Raw genomic sequence first — 20,921 nt, forward strand, 5'->3', positions numbered from 1 at the left:
AACTGGGCGCCGAGCTCATTACAGTCCAGGGGTTCGAAGGCTGGGCCCCTATGGGTTTCGACAGCCTCCCTAGGGCAACAAAGTCAGGGACGACTATGGGCGAGCCCACACGGGGCTGAGGCCTAAGCAAGCGAAACGCTTGGGACGCCCTAAGTCGTGTCCGAGACCGGCAGGGAGGTCTCTGAATGGGATCCCACCGCAGGGAGGCACCGAGCCACTAGGGCCCAGCGAATGGCCTCGGCACCCACTAGAGAAACCCTCTAGTACTCTTGGAGTGCATCTCTAGACCACTAGCCGACCCCTAGCAAACAGGGCACGGGCCTCCACTCGGACTCACCCGATAATAGCTCACCGGAAATGCCACCGCTCGCGCCCATCGAGGGTAGCTTGGCATATTCCACCCCTCCTTCCAAACAAAAAGGAAGCGCGAGGGTCATACAAAAAGCCAGGAGAACCCCTGACGGCCCTCTTGCTCTGTGCAGAGGCTAAGGGGCTCCTCCTGCAACCTTGCTGAAGACCTAGTGACCCAGGCTCGCATTCGAGGGGGCTCAGCAAAACAACCCCTCCTTCCGAGCGAAAAGGACGCGCGAGGGTCGATTCAAAAAGTTAGGGGAACTCCTGACAGCCCTCTCGCTCCATGCAGAGGCTAGGGAGCCCTTCCTGCAGATATGCCGAGACCCCGTGACCCAGGCTCGCACCCGAGGGAGGCTCGACAAACAAACCCTCACGCACGAGGGGCGTCCAAAAAGCCAAGGGAACTCCTGATTGCCCTCTTGCTCCATGCGGAGGCTCGGGGGCTCTCCCTACAATTTTGTCGAGACCCAGCGACCCAGGCTCGCACACGAGTGGGCTCGGCAAAAAAACCCCTCTGTCCGAACGAAAAGGATGTGCGAGGGTCGAACAAAAAAGTCGGGGGGACCCCTGACCGCCCTCTCGCTCTGTGTGGAGGCTCGAGGGCTCCTCCTGCACCCAACACAAAGACAAGCGACCCAAGCCCGCACTTGAAAGTTTGAGAAAATGCGACAAAGGGCATCGAGCCCGTTATGGTCCAGGGGTTCGAAGGCTAGGCCCCTAAGGGTTTCGACAGCCACCCCAGGGCAACAGAGTCAGGGACGACTATGGGCGAGCCCGTACGGGACCAAGGCCCGAGCAAGCAAAACGCTTGGGATGCTCTAAGTCGTGTCCGAGATAGGCAGGGAGGTCTCCAAATGGGATCCCACCGTAGGGAGGCACCGAGCCACCAGGTCCCAGTGAACGGCCTCGGCACCCACTAGAGAAACCCTCTGGTACTCTTGGAGTGCGTCTCTGAACCACTAGCCGACCCCTAGCGAACGGGGCACGGGCCTCCACTCGGACTCACCCGATAACAGCTCACCAAAAATGTCACCGCTCGCGCCCATCGAGGGTAGCCTGGCATATTCCACCCCTCCTTCCGAAAAGGAAGCGCGAGGGTCGCACAAAAAAGTTGGGAGGACTCCTGACCGCCCTCTCGCACCGTGAAGAGGCACGGGGGTTCTTCCTGCGATCTTGCCGAGACCCCGCGACCCAAACTCGCACTTGTGGGCTCGGCAAATACGATAACATCCCTCGATCAATGAGAGAAAAAGACCCTGGAGGAATGAATCCACTCCCCCAGGGCCTCGGGGGCTACACCCGGCGGGTGCGCTCACGCGCACCCACTGAGACCTCGAAGTACAAAACACTATTCTGCCAGGAGCTACCACAAGTCAAAACCTCAAGAAGAGCACTCACTCTCTCCCTGAGGCTCGGGGGCTACTGTCGGGTACCATAAAATGGGGTACCCCGAGCGTATACCAAAAGAATCACTTAAACCCCATCAATAACAGAGCCAAAGGGTAAGCCATTTGTTAAACCCCGGCCTCGTCCGAGCCCGCTAGATCTCCGCCTCGCTCCTGGTCTCGCACGGGAGGTCTTGGCGGCCTGCCAAACCACCGCCTCACGCAAGGCCTCACACAAAGGGCCTCGACGGGGAACCGATTCTCCGTCCCGCCCGAGCCCCCGCGCGTAAAGCCTTGGACGAGATGACAGTTCTGCATCTCGCTTGAAGCCGGCTCGGCAACAACCCATCGCTTCCGCCTCGACCAGTCCCCCCGACAGCGCGTCGCGTCCCATTAATGCGTTAACCACTTCCACAATCTCAGCCGGACGACGGCTCGACACCGCAGAATGGCCGATGGGACAGGAAGTCACATCAATGCCATACTGACCAGGACCGGGCGCGGCTAGGGTTACCGGCCACTATGTTCCGGTGCTGTGCCCACGATCAGCGCCTGCACTACACTATGCCACGTAACCCGCGCCCCACAGACAACGTGGCATGGGGAGTCTAGTCCTAGTCATCACAGCCTCGGAATCAGCGTCCGAGATCAACTGTTCCCTCTGAGCCTCGGCGATCTACATCAGGGTCTCGGCAATCTCGGGATTCACGTCTGCCGAGACCCCCACGATGGCTCGGCCTTGGCACCAACTGAGCCTCGGCTTCTCACGCAGTCAACACACAGTGACCAGCACGCCGACCGCCACGCCCGCTTCAAGGTAACACTGGAGCTCCCACGACGCACAGGATCGGATGTGACCAGCTCGTCGCCCCAGTACTTCAAGGACGAGACCACTCCGTTGCCCACACCGCCACAGTAACAGGCTACAGGGCTCAGACATGCCGCCTCCGTTCGCACGACGCCGTGTAACTAGCGCATGTATCACCCTTGTCCCCCTCTTCAGCTATAAAAGGGAGGGACCGGGGCCGTTTCTAGGATGGGAGATGAACGATTAGGTCTAGGCCCACGCAACGAACTCATGCATGATCACACAGACGAATGCTCGAGCTTCCCCACTGTCTGAGATCAACATCTCAAGCAATCCACGCCACTCCACGTAGAGACCTGGGACTGGCTCCCTCTCTCGCCCTGCTTGTAACCCCCTACTACGAGCACTTCGGTGCAAGGAATACAAGATCGATCTCTCAAACTGGACGTAGGGTGCTCATTACCCGAACCAGTATAAGCCTTGTGTCTCTTTGCATCACCATCTGGGATTGGGAACACGCAGTACAAATTTACTAGTTGGTTGAGGGTCCGCCGGTCCGAAACACCGACACCAAGTGAAGGCTAAGAAGCCCCATGGTTGAAGGTAATATGGGTAAATTTGGAGGAGAATTTTTTATTGAACACCTATGTACTTTTGAGGCGTTAAAACATTGAAGCAACTCCTGATCCTTTACTGAGTTTGGGTTTCCCAGGGACTAGCAAAGGTTAAGTGTGGGGGAGCTTGTTGATGGTCATTAACACCAATTATAAACTGTCAACATATCCTGCATATGTACTTAATTCCATCACCAAACATAGGTATAGGGGTTTAAACTAATGAATTCTACGAGGTTTGGTAAATATTTGTATGCAGGAGGATTTATCCAGAAAATAACTCCTGGGACCACTATCATACACTCCAAACAAGCAAACCGACGATAACAAGTGATTCAACCCACGAAAACTGCGAAAGACAACTCTAGAAGGTTCCAGAAGACACCACGCCGAAGCTTGGGCCAAACGGCCATGAAAGTGGGCTAGCCGGCCCAGCCCATAGGCCGACCAGCCTGCCATGGAGCCCGCTCGCCCTACGCCACTTCGTACTTCTTCCTATGATCTACACCATTGATTTTAAGGCGGTTTTAGGTCGGTTTATCCAACGGTGGTCGAGGGAGTTGATGCGGATCGATGATGTTGTGATTCCTTGCCCCCTACTCCACCTCGATTCCTTGCCCCTACTCTACCTCAGCCTATATATAGCAGCCCCTACCCCCTCCCTAGAGCCATCTTGAAAACACTAATTCATATCTCTCATTCAGATCAAGACACACCAGGAGGATTAGATCTAGAGCTCTCTAATGTAGTAGATTAGTAGCTCGGGAGTGAGGGTTGAGTTGGGCTCATGCTCAAGTTTCGGATCTAGTCTTGGAGGCTCGGCAAAGCCTTGTATCTTCACTTCTACATCTTGTAAGACTTATTATCAATTTATCATATTCTTATCTACATGGCTATATTTACTTTGAATATATATCTTGCTTAGTTAAATGTTATCAATACTTTTGTGTGTGGGTTCATAGAGCGCTTAGCTTGCTAGTTTACCGATTAGGCTAAGTAGCCGAGTCTCTTATAAGTATGGTGCTTATACGATGCTCTGCCTATGAGTGCACCCTGTTCTCTAGTTGGGTGGTAGCAGCAGGAGGTGATAGCCATGTCTATCCTTTGTAGTCCACTCCGAATTAAGCAGGTTCTTAAATTGTAGGACCATAGTCACGTTAGTAGAGTTACCTATTGTGGGTGCTCTACTGTCTAAGTGGTGTCCCGAAGGGCACAAGAGTAGAGTTAGTCTTAGCTATAGTCAGGTATATATATACTTTGATCTTATAATAAGAATATCATAGGAATTTACCTCACCTATTGTTCTCCCGAGTTGACTAGTTTACATTATCTTTATAGATCTATCCCCTGAGTGTCATTGTGCTTAAATCCAATCTATATATTTACCCTCTACTTAAGCTATATTGGTATGTTGATAGATATTCCTCTATTACTCAATAAGTCTTACTCCATTGTTTCCCTGTGGTAAACTATAAATAACGATGCCTGCAATACTCCCGGTAAAATGGTACAATGGTATTCTATGCGCTTGTGGAATCCTTCATATTATTTTTGCGTTAGTAAATACCAACACACGGCGTCGTTCTGGATCTAGTTAGTGAGCTCAGCGGGTTCCCGCTGATCCCTTGCCTAGATTGCAGTCTTGCTCGGGTGGTGGAGGGGCAGACCAAGAAGGAAGGTGACAACCACGGCCGACTCTACTTCAAGTGTGCTAGGAATGGGGTGAGTTCTTTGTAGTGTTATCCCCCCAATTTGCACAGTTAGGGTTCTAATTTGTGGCTGTTTTTTAGTTTCCTAAGCTGTGTGTTTACTATCAATTCGAAAAGGAGTACTTCTAGTAGTTGAAGGATTGTGGCATCATAATTGTTTGGCCTTCGAATTGGGCAGAGCTGCTGGATGAAGAAGAAGGTTCAGTGGACAGTCCAAATGGTGACACCAAGAAGAAAAACTTGGAGCAGAAGCTGGAGAATTTGAAGTGGAAGATGAACATGTTTATTGTGTGTGTTGTCTGTGTTGTCCTTGGATGTGTTCTGATGTATGTTGTAATGAAGTAATCCCCAATGCATTTATTGAATGAATGAAACTAGATGTTCAATGCAACAGGATGAATGAATGAATGGATGGATGGAATTTGGTGTCCAAATTTGTTATGTGTAGATGTTGAATGCAACTGAAATGATGAGTGAACATAGTGACAATGCAACTGAAATTTGTCCAAATTTGCTGTCACTTGTGAATGTGAAGGCTGGAATGTTTTATTCCTTAATTAATCTAATTGAATCAAATTGCAATAGGAATTAATGAGCCAACAGTTATGCTACAGACGCGTGTTTGGAAAACGCGTCTATAGTAAATACAAGAATGAAATGGAGGGCAGCCTAGGGAACTACAGACGCGTTTATGCGGTTTACCTGGTTCACACCGTTATGACGTTCGCCATTCCCACGGCCGTGTAGAAACTTCAAGAACTGAGCGGGCTCATAAAATCCTACCTCTCCACCTTGCATTGCTGCCCACCTTTTGCCACTCCACATCTCCACCTTCATTCAAGAAACTCAACTTTTGCATTGCTCCCCAGCGCGCTCAGCTCTCTGCCTTCACATCGCTCCCCCCGACCACTGCCACCGCCGCCACCATGGAGAAACTTCCACCAAAGTTGGCTGCTAAGGTTGTGACCCGCATCGTCAAGGCCATAGCGGATCCCATGGAGGACCTCAGCAGCCTGTGGGCATCGTGTTCACAGATGTGAAGGGCGTGTAGCGATGCCTACGTGGGACGGAGCATACCACTTGAGTCAGTGCTAAACCGTGCGAGCTGGGAGCCCTTCTACTCACGAGAAAATCACGCGAACCTCATCACTAAGCTCACCTGCGTCGGCCACCTGGAGGCCTGCTTCAAAGCTGGGATGTCTGCCATCTTCGTGGAAACCACAACATCGTCACGCCGTGGCTCGACATGCTAGAGCGTGCCACTAAGTTAGGGCATGAACTGGCTACGTATGTTCTCTCTCATGCTCCATAGGTCCAATAGTGGTACCGCCAACGACGCCACTACCCGACGGTTGTTGCGTAAGGTCAAATGTGACGAAGCAGGCCCGATGGCGAAGAATGCGAGGTGGAAGAACAAGAGTTGTGCACGGCACCGCCAATAGGCTACGGTGGTGTTGTAGGACGACTTGGTGGTGCCACACCATGTAGCGAGGCCTGATCTGCCTCCTCTGGCTCCTCCGGTGCCTCGCCAGAACAGGCATCAGTGCCGAGGCGGAGGCTGCGGTGACATCGCCGGATGGGTAGCATGGGAGTAGTGGGCCCTATTATGCAGCGAGGAGTGTAGGATCTGCAGTGAGTGTCGTAGGGTCTTCCTTGATTGCTAGTGGGCATGAGCGTTGATATGTATATATATCTAGATGACATGATCGAAACTTTTGCTTTTGGTGACGGTTGATGTTTGATCCTGAGTAGCAGTGATGAAAACTGAGATGTTTTAGTTGTAATTCATGTTATATTGCTATTTGTGATGGTATTTCTAATGTTCCACACTACTCTATTGAGTCGCCTCTACAAAGAGACGCTGAATTTTAAAAATTAAGTACTAAAATTTGAATTTTTTAAATGATCTCGGAAGGAGAAAGAACCAAAATAAAAGTTGTAGATCTCGAAAAGCCATGATACTTTGTAGTTGACAACTTTTTCATTTGAAATCATCTTGTCATGGAAAAGTAAGTTTAAATTTCCAAAAAATTAAAATTTGAAATTTGAATTTTTTAAACGACCTCAGATGGAGAAACTACCAAAATAAAAGTTGTAGATCTTGAAAAGTTATAAAACTTTGTAGTTGACAATATTTTGATTTGAAATCATCTTATCAACCAAACTAAGTATTCATCTACAAAAGATTTCCTGTTACAGACACGTGTTGTAAAAATGCGTCTATAGTAGTAAAATAAAAGGCAAAAAAATTGTACCCCTACGGGGATCGATCCCGAGACCTTCAGGCCCAGAACCCCATGAGTTAACCATTGCGCTATGTTCGTAAGTTCAAATAGGGAGCGGTGTATATTTTTTAAAAGATTTCCAATACATTAAAACAAGGTGGCGGTGGGGCCGTCCTGTTAGGGTCCTACTTTAGACCCGTGTTATTAACAATCGTCCGTAGTAAACCATTTGAGGAACTGACCGCAGTCGTCCGCATCCGAAGGGCCAACAGAGAGAGGAGTGGTAGTTCAAAGCATTAGAACTACCACTCCTTCACTCGCATTCACTCTGGTCTCTCATCTCTCCACTCCTCTCTCGCCTTCCCCGCCGCGCGTGTAGCCGCCTCCACTCCTCTCGCCTCCCCGGCCGCACGTGTAGCCGCCGCAGCCATACCCGTAGCCACCGCCGTCAAAGATGACAAGGCTAGAGAGGCAGCACAACCTAAGGGACAAGAAGACGGGGAGGTTCGCCCGCCGTTCCTCGTCCCCGCCAACGGTGAAGGAGGAGGCGAGCCCTCCGCCGGGGTTCGAGAAGACACCGGCCTTCAAGAAGAAGGCCGTCCCGGCCGCCCCACCGAGGTTGAAGAAGAAGGCCACCATCATCACTAGGAAAGAGAAGCATCTAGCGGCATTGATGAAGGAGAAGCAGCTGACGGCGGTGAAGAAGAAGGCTAGGCAAGACATGCCTTTTTTCCTCGGCGGTGGCGTCGAGGGCAGCGATCAAGAAGCCGTCCATGGTGCTCGTGGTGAACTCGGATAGCGAGGAGGAAGGAGAAACCATGGAGGTGAGGAGGAGGAGAGGAAGGCCACACAAGCGGCGGCGGCGCCTTCTTCCTCGACCGCGGCGCCAAGGGCAGCGGCCACCAAGATGTGCGACCACTGCTTCGAGGGAGGAGCTAGGACGTGCCGTTTATGGGCTCCGTGGCGGCCTCAACTGCGGTGAAGTCGGCGGTTCAAGCTCCACCCATGGCCAGGTAATGCACACTCTTTAGATTACAACTCTTATATGTAGGTTTTCTTTCTTAATTTCATGACAATTTTGTTGGTAGCCTCTGAATTAAATGAGTTTGTTGCTAAAATAATTTGGCTCATGCCATTCTCTCATCTCGGACCCAAATGGAGTAGAGAAAACAACTTAGTGTAGAATAAATGCAGATGCAACTCAAGTTTTAATACAAGCAATGTAAACTGTCAAATATTATATTTTGCAGCAGCATTGTGATTTAAGTAGATTGCGTTATCTCGATGTTTATCATAGATCAATGATTTTAACCTTGTGAATAATTTTGATGGTGCCACTTCAATATTTCAACATTGTGATTTGAGTAGATTGGGTTTCTTCTCTTTGGGGCAGCTCTAAGTCTTTATTTCCATTGTTAGCAGCCGCTAGATATTTTATTTTCTAATTTGCTATGATTCTGGTGTTCACAAGGTCATGGACTTTGTAGCCTATAATTGATTATATGAAACTTATATGATTCTAATATGTATGCTGGATAATGAAACTTATATGAATGCAAATGAAACTTATATGTAGGTTTTTTGTCACAGTATCTAGATTTATGCTGGATTTTCATATATGTTCCTATAACTGTTTCTGTGCATCTAGGATCGATCTTATCAGCTCCCTATAAGTACCATGCACGAGGCCCTGCAGGCAGTGGTTCTGAAACACATCATGAAGATCATAGGCGGTCTTCATCGGAGTCTTGATGAACTCATGAAAGAGAAGGCTAAAAACGAAGAGAAGGAGAAGCGTCTCAAGAAGAACCTGGACGACCTTGGTGACCAACTGGCATCCGTGGTTCAGAATGTGCAAGACCTCCAGAGCAAGTTGCAGGGTGCCATGCCTCCGCCGCCGGCGAACAACTAATGATGATGTGATGTTGTGTTAACTTTTGCTGATGAAACTATGTGAATGTAAACTCCTTGATGGCGTACTTTTGGTGATGATGTAATTACTATGACGAAGTCTTAAAACTCTGTGATGCAAACTCTGTCACATACTTTGGCTGGAAATGCATCTATCTATATATTATTACATATATATTGTTGCTGGTTTGTCAATGGCTGGAGTGAACATGGAAGAATATAAGCAAATTCATCAATGCTTTAGTAATAAAAATCACATTTTTTTCAGTAGACTTAGTTCACATTGCAAGTGTCACACAAGCAACTTCATCACAGTTTCACACAAGCTCAGCACTGTTCATAGATAAGCACACGCCAGAGAATAGGAGGCCGAAGACGAGAGCAGGGAGGACCAGGGAGGAGAGCTAAGCACGTCGGCGATCCCCTGCAGCTCGAGATGGCGAAGCACGGTTGGAGCACTCCTGATCGAGTACACTGCAGAGAGGAATGAGTTAGAGTTAGACTCGAGCTCGACCACAGCCATGGCGATCCGGTGGACACAGAACGGCGGCGCGGTGGTGCTTCGGCAGATACAACACGATATAGGTTAGTCTAAGGGCTCAGGCAGCATTAGCAGCTCACCGCGATGTTGATGCGTTGCTTGGTTGAACCGGGGATGAGCTGCAGCTAGATGGCCGGCAATGATGGTGCGTGTGGCGGCACGAACTGGTGGTGAGGTCGCCGTTCTGCCGTGACCTGCGCGGTAGAGGTAAAAGAATAGAGCCAATGAGCATCACGGAGTTGTATGAGAGCTAAAATAATAAACGGGATCATTAGAGGAGCATCGGAACGAGATGGCCATGGCGGCCATGGTGACACGGCCACGGTGGTAACCGACGCTGAAGGCTATTGCGATGGCGAGAGGTGGGTACAGCGGTTCGAGGAGGACCGCAAGAACTAGGCAGAGCTGGGAGCACGGGAAATTGGGAGAAGATGGAACAGCGGCGATGAATTTCACTGTCGAGCGGCGTGGCGGTGCTTCGGCAGAGAAGAGGGAAAGAGAGGAGCGCCAGCGGCCGGCTTGAGCTTAAGACTTGCTCACCTATGCCTGGTCGCCTACGCGGTGCGGCCCTAAGGCCGCCCACCACCGCCCGCTGCAGCAGCGAGCCCCTCCAACCTCCCGCCAGCCACAGCAGCGGGCCCCGCCGGCTGCCGCGCGCCCCACCTTTCGCCGCCCGCCTGCGCGCGCGGAGCGCAAGTCTGCCCACCGCCCATTGCCCGCCAACTCCTCCCGCGCTCCTCAATGCCGTGCAAGAGCCACTGCCCGCTGTGTTCTGTATGCGCCAAGTACCTGCCTCTGCCCGTTAGCACGTGCCAACGGCTAAGTACGCAGGTCAAGTACTACAGACGCGCGTATGGAACACACGTCTACCACAACATACAGATGCGTATAGAGCAGGACGCGTCTGCTACAAGTAGGATTACTCAAGACGCATGTTGGAAACACGCGTCTGCAGTAAGAGATCTTACTACAGACGCGTGTCACGTACGTGCGTCCATAGAGTTTGATCTCGTTATCCGAGACTCAGAAATCATAGCACACATCTGTAATAACCGCTGCAGATACAAATACGTTTTATATACACGCTTCTGTAGATTTAGCTCAGACACGTTTTACGAACACGCGTCTGTAGTAAGCACTTTATAACAGACGCGTGTTGACCTCGCCGAACCAGCGACCCCTGTCGACGACTTACTACAGATGCGCGTCTGGAAGGCGCGTCTGTAGTTGTACTACAACAGACGCGCTTTACTGGTCGCGTCTGTGCTGAGGTGGTGGATATGTGGCTTTTTTGCATAGTGGCTCTCATTTGGGAAAGATTAGTTACATCACTCCCGCTACATTCATAGGGGCACTCAGATGGCATTTACATACCCTGGTTGGTATCTGAGATCTATTCCGCATATGATTGAATTAGTGATCATATTTAGGCTAACTTTAAGATACTGTTATATCTAAGATTTATTTCAACAAAATGCTCAGAGGATAAAGAAACAGTTAACCCTGCAGTGACGCTCCGCCTGTTGACATGTGTATCGGGACGGCCCATGACCAACAATCATTTACGGGCCTGTTCGGTTTTAGATACTCATGGGCTGTTTGTGCTTGCAGTAAACACGCTTGCCGATCGAAACTGACCCAACATTTCATGGGCCTAGGCGGGCCTGTAAGTTAAACACACTGTAAGTTAAATTATTATCCCCTAAAAAAACGTTGAATTATTAATAAGTTGATGCAGGAGAGCACTGCACGTAGAGTTTATTAGATTATTATAAATTCTTTTTTTTGCGACTAGATTATTATAAATTCATGGTACCTATATTTGCACGTATGCTAAGCTGACCGGCTTGGTCGGATGGATCTTCTTTATAATATAATAATATAATAACAATCTTATCTTCTTTAATCTAATAATCCAAACGTGTTTACATGGCCAGGGGGCAATCGCTTGCCTCCCAATCCCAACAACCTGCCATCCTCCTGATAGCCTCATACGCATAGACGCCGATGCATTGCTAGTTTCACTCGCCGATCCTCAACTGTACTCTGTCCGTTGCAAATTATAAGTTGTTTTCACTTTTTTTGGTTAATATATTTTGTTATATATCTAGACATATTATTATATTTAGATACATAGGAAAATAGATGTAATAAAAAAGTCAAGGTGACTTATAATTTGAAATTAGAGGGAGTACGTACAGCACCGTAGTCGTCAAGTTCCTCCAAGTTGAAGTTAGCTGCTGCATATATATTTACAAAGAGTCTATAGGGGCTACATAGGGCACAAAACTTTTTGAACTAAAACCATAAGCTTTGTAATTGGACACGAAACACTTAAATAAGGTTGCAATCATATGCTTACCCCCAACAATACCTTCTCTCTAATATCATCTACCAATCATATATGTTCCAATTTTTGTATCGGCATAGACAATTCTTTCTTTATAAGAAATCATTCCTTTCTCTTTTTTCATTAACATGTCACGATTCTTGTTTGCCTAGTTAGCACATTAATTAATGACTATAAAATCAACATAGTTTTTGAGTTAGCAGTGTTGTCTAATAGTAGCCAAATGCACCAGCGCCACTGAGGGCCACATCGCACCACTCATCCAGCCTATTCGCTTGGTTTCAGTTAGAACTTATCATCCAGCCAACGGTGATTTCCTCTCACAACAAACCAGCAATAGCTGAGTTTATCAGCCCAGAAATCAACCAGCGAACAGGCCGATCATTATCGTCCAGCCACCGGCGCGGCTGTACGTCGTACAGGCTCAGCTTAGGCTTACACCATATAACCTCTGCCAGGGGCAGATTCAGGGCCCGGGCTGCCAGGGCTGCAGCCCGGGGCATAGCCCAAAATCTTCAGTAATAGCACTGCTATGCGGTGCAAGAGGAGCCCAAGCAAATAGCCTTTAGCCCCACTCGACGATGCCGAAATATAGCCTTAGCGCCTCCTAACAGCTCTGTAATTGAATTTTAGCAAAATTTCTAGCCTTCTAAAAGGTGTATGTTAGTAAAATTTCTAGCCTACAATAATTTAGCCCCCCTCCTAACCCATTTCTGAATCCGCCACTGTCCTCTACCCATCATATATCAGTCCATCACTCTTCACGGCCTTCACAGGTACGGTACTTGTAGTGTTGTTATTACACTCACTACGTAAAAAACGATTTTTAGCAACGGTTCGATTTTTTTGTAGGGGCGGCTGGTGATGGAGCCGCCCTACAGTGGCGTGCTCGGGTGCCCAGACACCAGCCGCCCCTACAAATGGAACAGCAGGGGCGGCTGGTATTACGAGCCGCCCCTACAAATGGGGTCTGATTTGTAGGGGCGGCTTAATCACCGGCCGCCCCTAGAAATGCTTTTTGTAGGGGCGGCTGGTGATTGAGCCGCCCATACAAATGGCCCCGTATTTATAGCATTGATTTGTAGGGGCGGCTCAATCACTAGCCGCCCCTACAAATTCCCCCATATAAAACAGATGCAGCACCTTCTTCCTCCTCGGGTCACTCACTCCAACCCGTAAAAGAAAGGTGGGGAGGCCTTGGGCACCTCCCAAAAATTGCTCTACTAAGGGGGGAAGGTTTTGGTCTCAAATCCTTTGGTGGAGAGGTTGTAGAAGGTAAGAAAATGTTATTCCATACTTTTTTTTTGAAGTTTTAATGGTTGGTTAGTGAGTAATTAGAGTTTTGTTTTTCTCTCTCTTCTATGGTGCTTGAGCTATTTATGAAGCAAATTAGACCCAACTTTTAAATGTACTAGGGTAAATTAGGGAGGGGGACAAGATCATACCCTTATTTGGTCCATGTTTCTTGATTTTAGTGAACAATTAGTTAGTTTTATGGATGTTTCATGTGCATGTGGATCTAGATCTAGGGTTTGGTTTTTTTATTAATTTCGTTTTTGTAAATTTATGTTTGATGAAATTGGACTAGGGTTTGTATGAAAGATATTGGGTAAAGTATAATTGTTGCTAATTGTTGTCTTTGAAATTATTTATTGTAATCAATAAATATGTATTTTAATTATTTATGGATAAATGGGCCGTTAATTAATTTTCTTTTACCATGGTGTGTTTGTATGCTTCATGTAATTATATTAGATTTATATTCATATATATCTAAAGTATATACAATTATTCTCAAGTAATTATTAATTTGTTTCATTTTTATATATATCTGAATAAGTACTCCTTTAATGTTTGTTTTGTTGTTGTTGTAAAAGATGGAGTGTAGGAACTCTTGGATGTATGGTTCGTTAAGGTTCAAGGCAGGTTTCCGTGAAGAGGTGGATAAATTTATTGAAGCCACAAAGAACCATGCAACGACATTGAAAGAGAATAAGGATACAATTATTTGCCTATATAAAGATTGCAAGAACCGTATGTCATGGATAGATGTGACTATCATCAGATCACATTTGATTATGCGAGGATTTGTTGAGGACTACACAGTGTGGATTCATCATGGTGAAACGGTTATTGTTAACGATGAGGAATACGACGACGAAACCATAGAATCCCTGTCCCAATATTCAGCAGAGCTTGATGCACGAATGGATTTCGAGTTTGGCAATGAACAAGGTGGTGATGCTGGTGGTTGGGATGGTAACGACGAAGGTGGTGCCAATAATGATGGTGGAGCACGTGTCGGGGATGAAGATGATTTGGAGGACATGATTCGAGCCCTTGGACCAAAGATTTTACTAAATAGCCCGAAAGGTCTAGAAAATTTGGAAAGGGTGACAAAAGCATCGAAGGAGACTGTGTATGGTGTTGAAAAGGGTTGTTCGATACATTGGACATTGCTACGTTTTGTGCTTGAGCTGCTCATCCTGAAGGCTAAGTACGGCTGGTCAGACTGTGGTTTCAATGATCTATTGCATCTCCTGTCATGGGTGCTGCCACAACCAAACTCAGTTCCCACCAACACATACCAAGCGAAGAAGGTCATAAGTCCATTAACAATGGGGGTTGAAAAAATCCATGCATGCCCCAACCACTGTATACTTTTTCTTGGAGAAACGTTCAAGTCACTAGATAAATGTCCCCGATGTGGGGCCAGCTGGTACAAGAACAATGACCTTTATGGTGGGGATGAACCCTCCATGGGGAAAAAGAGGAATAAGAAGGGTACCAAAAAGGTGGTACAAGAATCTCAGCCCCCAGAGGACACTCCATTAGGCAACAATGCAAAGCAGAGAAGAATTCCTACCCTGGTAATGTGGTACCTGCCAGTGACCGACGGCTTGAGACGTATCTTCCTAAACCCTAAAGAAGCCACACTCTTGACATGGTGGGATGATGAGCGCAAGGTGGATGATGATAAGATTGCACACCCGGCTGATTGTAGTTAGTGGCAAAGGTTTGATGAGAAGCACAAAGAATTCAGCGATGACCCAAGGAATGTACGGTTTGGCTTGAGCACCGATGGAATGAATCCTTCAATGAGAGGATGAGCGACCACAGCACATGGCCAGTGATCTTGACCATGTACAACATCCCAACATGGCTGTGTCAAAAGAGAAAGTACCTTCTCCTCACTATTCTTATTTCTGGCCCTAAACAACTAGGCATTGATATAGACGTGTTCCTCGAGCCCTTGATGCAAGAAATGGAGAGGCTATGGAGGCATGGGGAGCAGATGTATGATGCGTTTTGAAAGGAGGGCTTCATATGTAGAGCAATAATATTTGTTACTACCAATGATTACCCCACGCTGTTTGCTTTGTCTAGACAGATCAAAGGGAAGACGGGATGCTTGGTTTGCTTGGATGGTACTACATGGGTGTACCTGGATGCATCCAAGAAGATAGTTTACCTAAGGAACCAACGCTTCTTAAAGATAAGTCACAAGTACCACAGCAAATTGTTCTTTAGATTTTATGACAACGCCTCAGAGATTGAACCCCCTCCGGAGAGATGTCGTAATGGAGAACATGTGTACAGAATGGTGAAAAACATACGCGTCATCTATGGAAAGAAGAATCCGGATGGGACGAACAGAGATAGAAGCACACCTCCTATCAAAGGCGTACCTTTCAAGAAAAAATCGATCTTTTTTTAGTATCTGCCTTATTGGCAAGATTTGGAGGTCCCCCATGCCATTGATGCTATGCACGTGCAGAAGAATGTCTTTGAGAGTCTCATTGCTACCTTGATGGACACAGGCAAGTCAAAGGATGGTCTGAAAGCACGAAAAGACATGGTGCAGCTAAACGTGATGCCACAGCTTCACACAGTACCTGAGGCTAATAGAAAATATACTCTGCCCGCGGTGTGCTTCAACCTAACACTAGATGAGAAGAGAGCTATATGCACTTTCCTAAGAGGGATCAAAGTCCCGACTGGGTTTTTAGCAAATGTGAAGAAGCTAGTGTCGATGAAGGACTTGTCAATAACACACTGCAAGGCTCACGATTGCCATGTGATGCTGACATTATTTCTACCTATTGCAATTAGGGCTATAAAGCCAGAGTTCTTGAAAATGGCCATCACCCGCATGTGCTACTTCTTTTCGAAGATCTCATAGAAGACGATTGGCAAGGAAGAGCTGAGTGACCAACATGAATTTGTGGTGGAGACACAAAACCAACTGGAGATGTGTTTACCTCCTGCTTTTTTGATATAATGCCACATCTCATGATTCACATGGTTCATCAAATACAGGCGCTTGGCCCTTGCTACTTGCATGAAATGTGGTCCTATGAGCGGTTCATGTCGGTTCTAAGTCGATACGTGTATAATCGAGCATACCTAGAGGGCTCCATGACAGAGGGTTACAGTACTGAAGAAGTCATCGAGTGCTGTCAAGTGTACCTAAAAGTATAGAAAGGGATTGGTAAACCCGATTCTCGTCACAAGGGTAGGCTGGTTGGGAAGGGCACCAGTGGTAGAAAAGTGTTCATTGACCATGATTACAAAGAGGTGAGTTGGGCGCATTACAGTGTCTTGTAGAGTACACAACTGATGCAACCGTATATTGATGAACACTTGGCTATCATTATGGTGGAGAGAAATGGCCGTTCGGATGATTGGGTCATGAAACAACACAAGCAATGACTAACTACATGGTTGAAGGACCAAAACATACCGCCTAGAGAAACCATAGACTCTATTACCATTAGTAGGGTGGCGGAGGGGCCATCGAGACAAGTGACATCTTGGAATGCTTATGACATCAATGGGTATACGTACTATACCCACGCAAAGGATAGTAAATATGTGAACCAAAACAGCGGCGTTCGAATAGAGGCTCTCGATGGATTAGGGCGAAAGATCCAATACTTTGGCATCATTGAAGAGATATGGGAACTTGACTATGGAAGGGATATAACGGTGGCCCTGTTTCGATGCCGCTGGATCAAACAACACCAACTAAACGAGATCGGATTGAGAGTCCTGGACCTCGAGAATCTAGGCTACCAAGATGACCCTTGGGTGCTCGCTTCACGTGTCGCACAAGTTTTCTATATGTCTGACCCACAAAGTAACCTCCCCCCGAAGAAGAAGACAAAGCACGTGCCTCCGGGAAACAGCACATTATTGGAGTTGATGGCGTGGATGATGTTGAAGCTTACAATAACTACGATTAGATGCCGCTATTCACAGACTTTTCTAAGAAGATTAGTGTTGTGGAAAAGAACCTTCCCAAAGACATAATGCCATGGGAACGAAAACGTGTCAAGGGAAAAGTCGTTACAGCGGGCTAGCTAGTTGTTGAACGTGGAGTGTTTATGTAAGTGTGTGTTTGTAAGACTTCATTTATGCATGTGTGTGAGACTATATATTTATGTACGTGTGTAAGACTACATATTTTTGTATGTGTGTGAGACTACATTTTATGCATGTGAGACTACCCTTTGCAACATCCAGATGACTCTATTTGAACATCCACTCTATTACTACTAAAACTTTATGAAATCACTTAACACTTTATGAAATGAAGAAATGACCAAAATAAAAGTAGGAGATCTTGATGAGTTATACAACTCTTATATTCATCACCTTTACAGCTGAAATCATTTAGTATTTGAAAATCAGGTTTGAAGCTGTCATTTTCTGAAATTTAAAATTTGAATTGTCATATGAAGAAGTGATCAAAATAAAAGTTGTAGACAGTGAGGAGTTCAATAACTTTTATGTTTACGACTTTAATTGTTGAAATCATTTAAGGTTTCAAAATCTTGTTTGAAGTTGCCATTTAGTGAAATTCAAAATTCCAACAGTTCAAATTTGGTCAAATGAAAATATGATCAAAATAAAAGTTGTACATATTGATGAGTTGTACAACATTGGTATTCATGAGTTTTTCATCTGAAATCATTTACTCTTTCAAAATATTATTTCAAGTTGAAATTGTTTGAATTTTAAAATTTGAATCGTTCAAACAAAGTCACATGACAAGATGACCAAAATAAAAGTTGTACATGTCGATGAGTTATATAACTTTTATGTTTACAACATTTTCATTTTATTTAATTTAAAGTCATAAAATTATAGTCGAAGTTTTAAAATTCAAATTTATAATTTTTGTTTTTTTTGTTTTCTATATTGTTTTGACTACAATCGTTTATGTATATATTTCTTCATATATATAATATTACAAAATATTATATTTGTGCATATACACAGTTGTTTTTATATTACTTTTATTTTGGTCATAATTGTTTTATATATACACAATCGTTTTTATAATACAGAATTAACAATTAAAAAATAAAAATATATTTCTAGGGGCGGTTGGATTAGCAACCGCCCCTACAAATGCATTTGTAGGGGTGGCTGGATCAGGAACCGCCCCTACAAATGCATTTCTAGGGGTGGCTAGATCAAAAACCGCCCCTACAAATCATCTTGTGTATATATACGAGGTCGCACGGGTGTTGTCTTCATTTGGGCGCTCTCTTCTCCTCCGACGCCGTCAGGCTGCCCCACCGACGCCGGCCCGCGCCCCTTCCCCACCGACGCCGGCCCGTGCCACTTTCCCTCACCCGCGCGCCCCATCTCCGCCCCCGCGCGCCTGCTCCTTCCCTGCACCCGCGCGCCTACTCCTCCCCGCCCTAGGGTTTCTGACCCCGCCGCCAACGCCCGCCCACTCCCCGGTGGTTGGCCCCCGCTGGCCGGCCGCCCCAGGACAGCCCGTGCGGGGAGTTTCCCTTGTGCAAGTCGCCCACCCCAGGACCTGCAACAACTCTGTTTCGCGCAGTGGTTGACGGCCGTCTTCAACCTCCGACACCGTCAGGCTGCCCCGCCGACGCCGGCCTGCGCCCCTTCCCCGCCGACGCCGGCCCGCGCCACTTCCCCTCACCCGCGCGCCCCATCTCCGCCCCGCGCGCCTGCTCCTCCCCGCCCTAGGGTTTTTGACCCCGCCGCCGACGCCCGCCCTCTCCCTGGTGGTTGGCCCCCGCCGGCCGGCCGCCCCAGGACAGCCCGTGTGGGGAGTTTCCCCTGTGCAGGTCGCCCACCCCAGGACCTGCTACAGCCCTATTTCGCGCGGTGGTTGACGGCCGTCTTCAACCTGTGCGCGTCGTCGGCACATCGTCTCCAGCCTCCACTAGTCCCCGCCACATCTCGATCAGCTAGAGGAGCTGAGCCCACCGGTGACAAAGGTATGCTGCATGCTAGTTATGATGATGATATTTGCAATGTTGCGGGTGGTGGCTGTCTCCTGGACTATCCCTGATCTGTGCATTTTGACTATCCACTGGATTATCGCTGAATTATTCTAGCATACTGCTTGAGTACAGAATTATTTCTTTAATGATCTGTTCTGACTTCCTGGATTATATACTATAGTAAAACTTAATTATTTATTTTTTATCAGCAAGTACACATGTTATTTCTTATTTGCAGTATGACATAATATGATTTGTGGTAGGTTCTTTAATGATCTGTTCTTATTTGCATTGTTCTTGCATTGTTCTAGTATATTACATTAGCTCCACTCCGACATTAACACTTATATTTGAACTGTGCAACAAGTAGAAATGTAAAAGCTTAAACACTTATATTTGAACGGTGCAAATTAATAGTCAATCCTTTTGTGTGCTCAAGGTGAAATAAGCACTGGAACTGAAATTATGTTTGTGATACTAACAGAGTCAATCTTCTATTCTCCATAGTAATGTAATAACAACAATGGCTGCTTTTAATAAGTTATAAACAAACTTAATGGATCACTGGCACATTATAGAAAAAATAGCATTAGATTAAGAAGTCATATGTTGTTGTATCTCAGCCTAAAGCTCCAAGCTAACTACTGTTAGTCGACTAAACAATTCTTGGTAAACTACCCTAGCTATGTACCAGCAGGTTGCCAGTAGCAAGTTACATGAATAAGATATCTCCATCAGTCCTTCTATGTTACCACTCTTTCTCTGTCTTTTTGGTTCTTTTTCATGGCTGTTTCTTGATGCAACATCAACACTTCTTGGTAGACTTGCAGCTTCTTCCTCCAGTTGGCTGCACACTTGCATCAGCTTCTTCTCGTATTATACATACACTGTATTTGCTTTGATGCTATTGTCTGTACTCTTACTCTTACTCGTACTACTCTCTATACTACTCTACTACTACAAAGTTAACTGGATATGTGCTTACTACTTCTCTTACTACTACATAACTACTGCCACTGCTCTATACTACTACTACTCGGTACTACTTAACTGCTGCTGATACTCTATACTACTACTTAACTAATACTTAAGTTGTCCTTGCTACTACTTTATACTCTTACTCTTACTACTACTTCACTACTCTTACACTACTACTCTTACTACTACTCCACTGCTCTTACTACTCCTACTACTCCTCCTCTTACTACTCCTGGGCATGCTTGTACAACTGGGCATGCTTGTACAATTGGATGCCCCAATTTGGATCCACCACTGCTCTGCTCTGCTTGCTGCTTGCTGCTCAAAATTGAAACAGGCTTCCAATTGTAGAAGCTGTTAATGCTTATCTTGGACATGATGATGGCTATTTCGATTTTTACACGCTGAGCAAAGTGCCTAGAGTAATGGGAACTATACATGATGTTTATGCCCATTTTGATTCACACTGGGCAAAGTGCCTTAGGTCAATGATGTTAGATTTTTAGGCGCAGGAGGAGCACCCTTAGGTGCGGCAGCCGCACCTTACTTACGATTGTTGTCTGCAATTTTTGCTAGCTAATAATCAGTACACCCCCTCAGTGCATCCTCCCTGTCTAATTAGTACTATTTCCTAATGGTATCTGTGGACTAATTAGTAGCTTTGATGAGAACTTGGGTTATTAATTGAGACCTAAGGCACTTTGCAATGATGTTTCTATACATTCTTAATAGTATTATTTCCCATCTGTGAACTGTTGGTACTCGTTTCCTGCCATTT

At 46.4% G+C, this 20,921-nt stretch overlaps 1 protein-coding gene across 1 annotated transcript; it reads left to right on the top strand.

Annotated features, from left to right (window-relative positions):
- Window positions 1-9,527: 9,527 nt before the first annotated feature.
- LOC136489785 (vegetative cell wall protein gp1-like) lies at window positions 9,528-19,233 on the top strand. The gene is made up of 2 exons (XM_066486332.1): window positions 9,528-9,591; window positions 18,476-19,233. Exons 1-2 carry the CDS (start codon window positions 9,528-9,530, stop codon window positions 19,231-19,233), a joined length of 822 nt encoding a protein of 273 aa, XP_066342429.1.
- The last annotated feature ends 1,688 nt before the right edge of the window (window positions 19,234-20,921 follow it).

This window comes from Miscanthus floridulus, chromosome 10 (genome assembly GCF_019320115.1).
Source record: "Miscanthus floridulus cultivar M001 chromosome 10, ASM1932011v1, whole genome shotgun sequence".
NCBI lineage: Eukaryota > Viridiplantae > Streptophyta > Magnoliopsida > Poales > Poaceae > Miscanthus > Miscanthus floridulus.

What these genes read in the sequence shown, in the direction of transcription:
- LOC136489785 (XM_066486332.1), top strand. Translation starts at nt 9,528, where the DNA reads ATGGCGATCCGGTGGACACAGAACGGCGGCGCGGTGGTGCTTCGGCAG. An exon ending in GCAGATACAACACGATATAG is followed by an intron (nt 9,592 to 18,475) that starts GTTAGTCTAAGG and finishes CGACGCCGTCAG; the next exon opens with GCTGCCCCACCGACGCCGGC.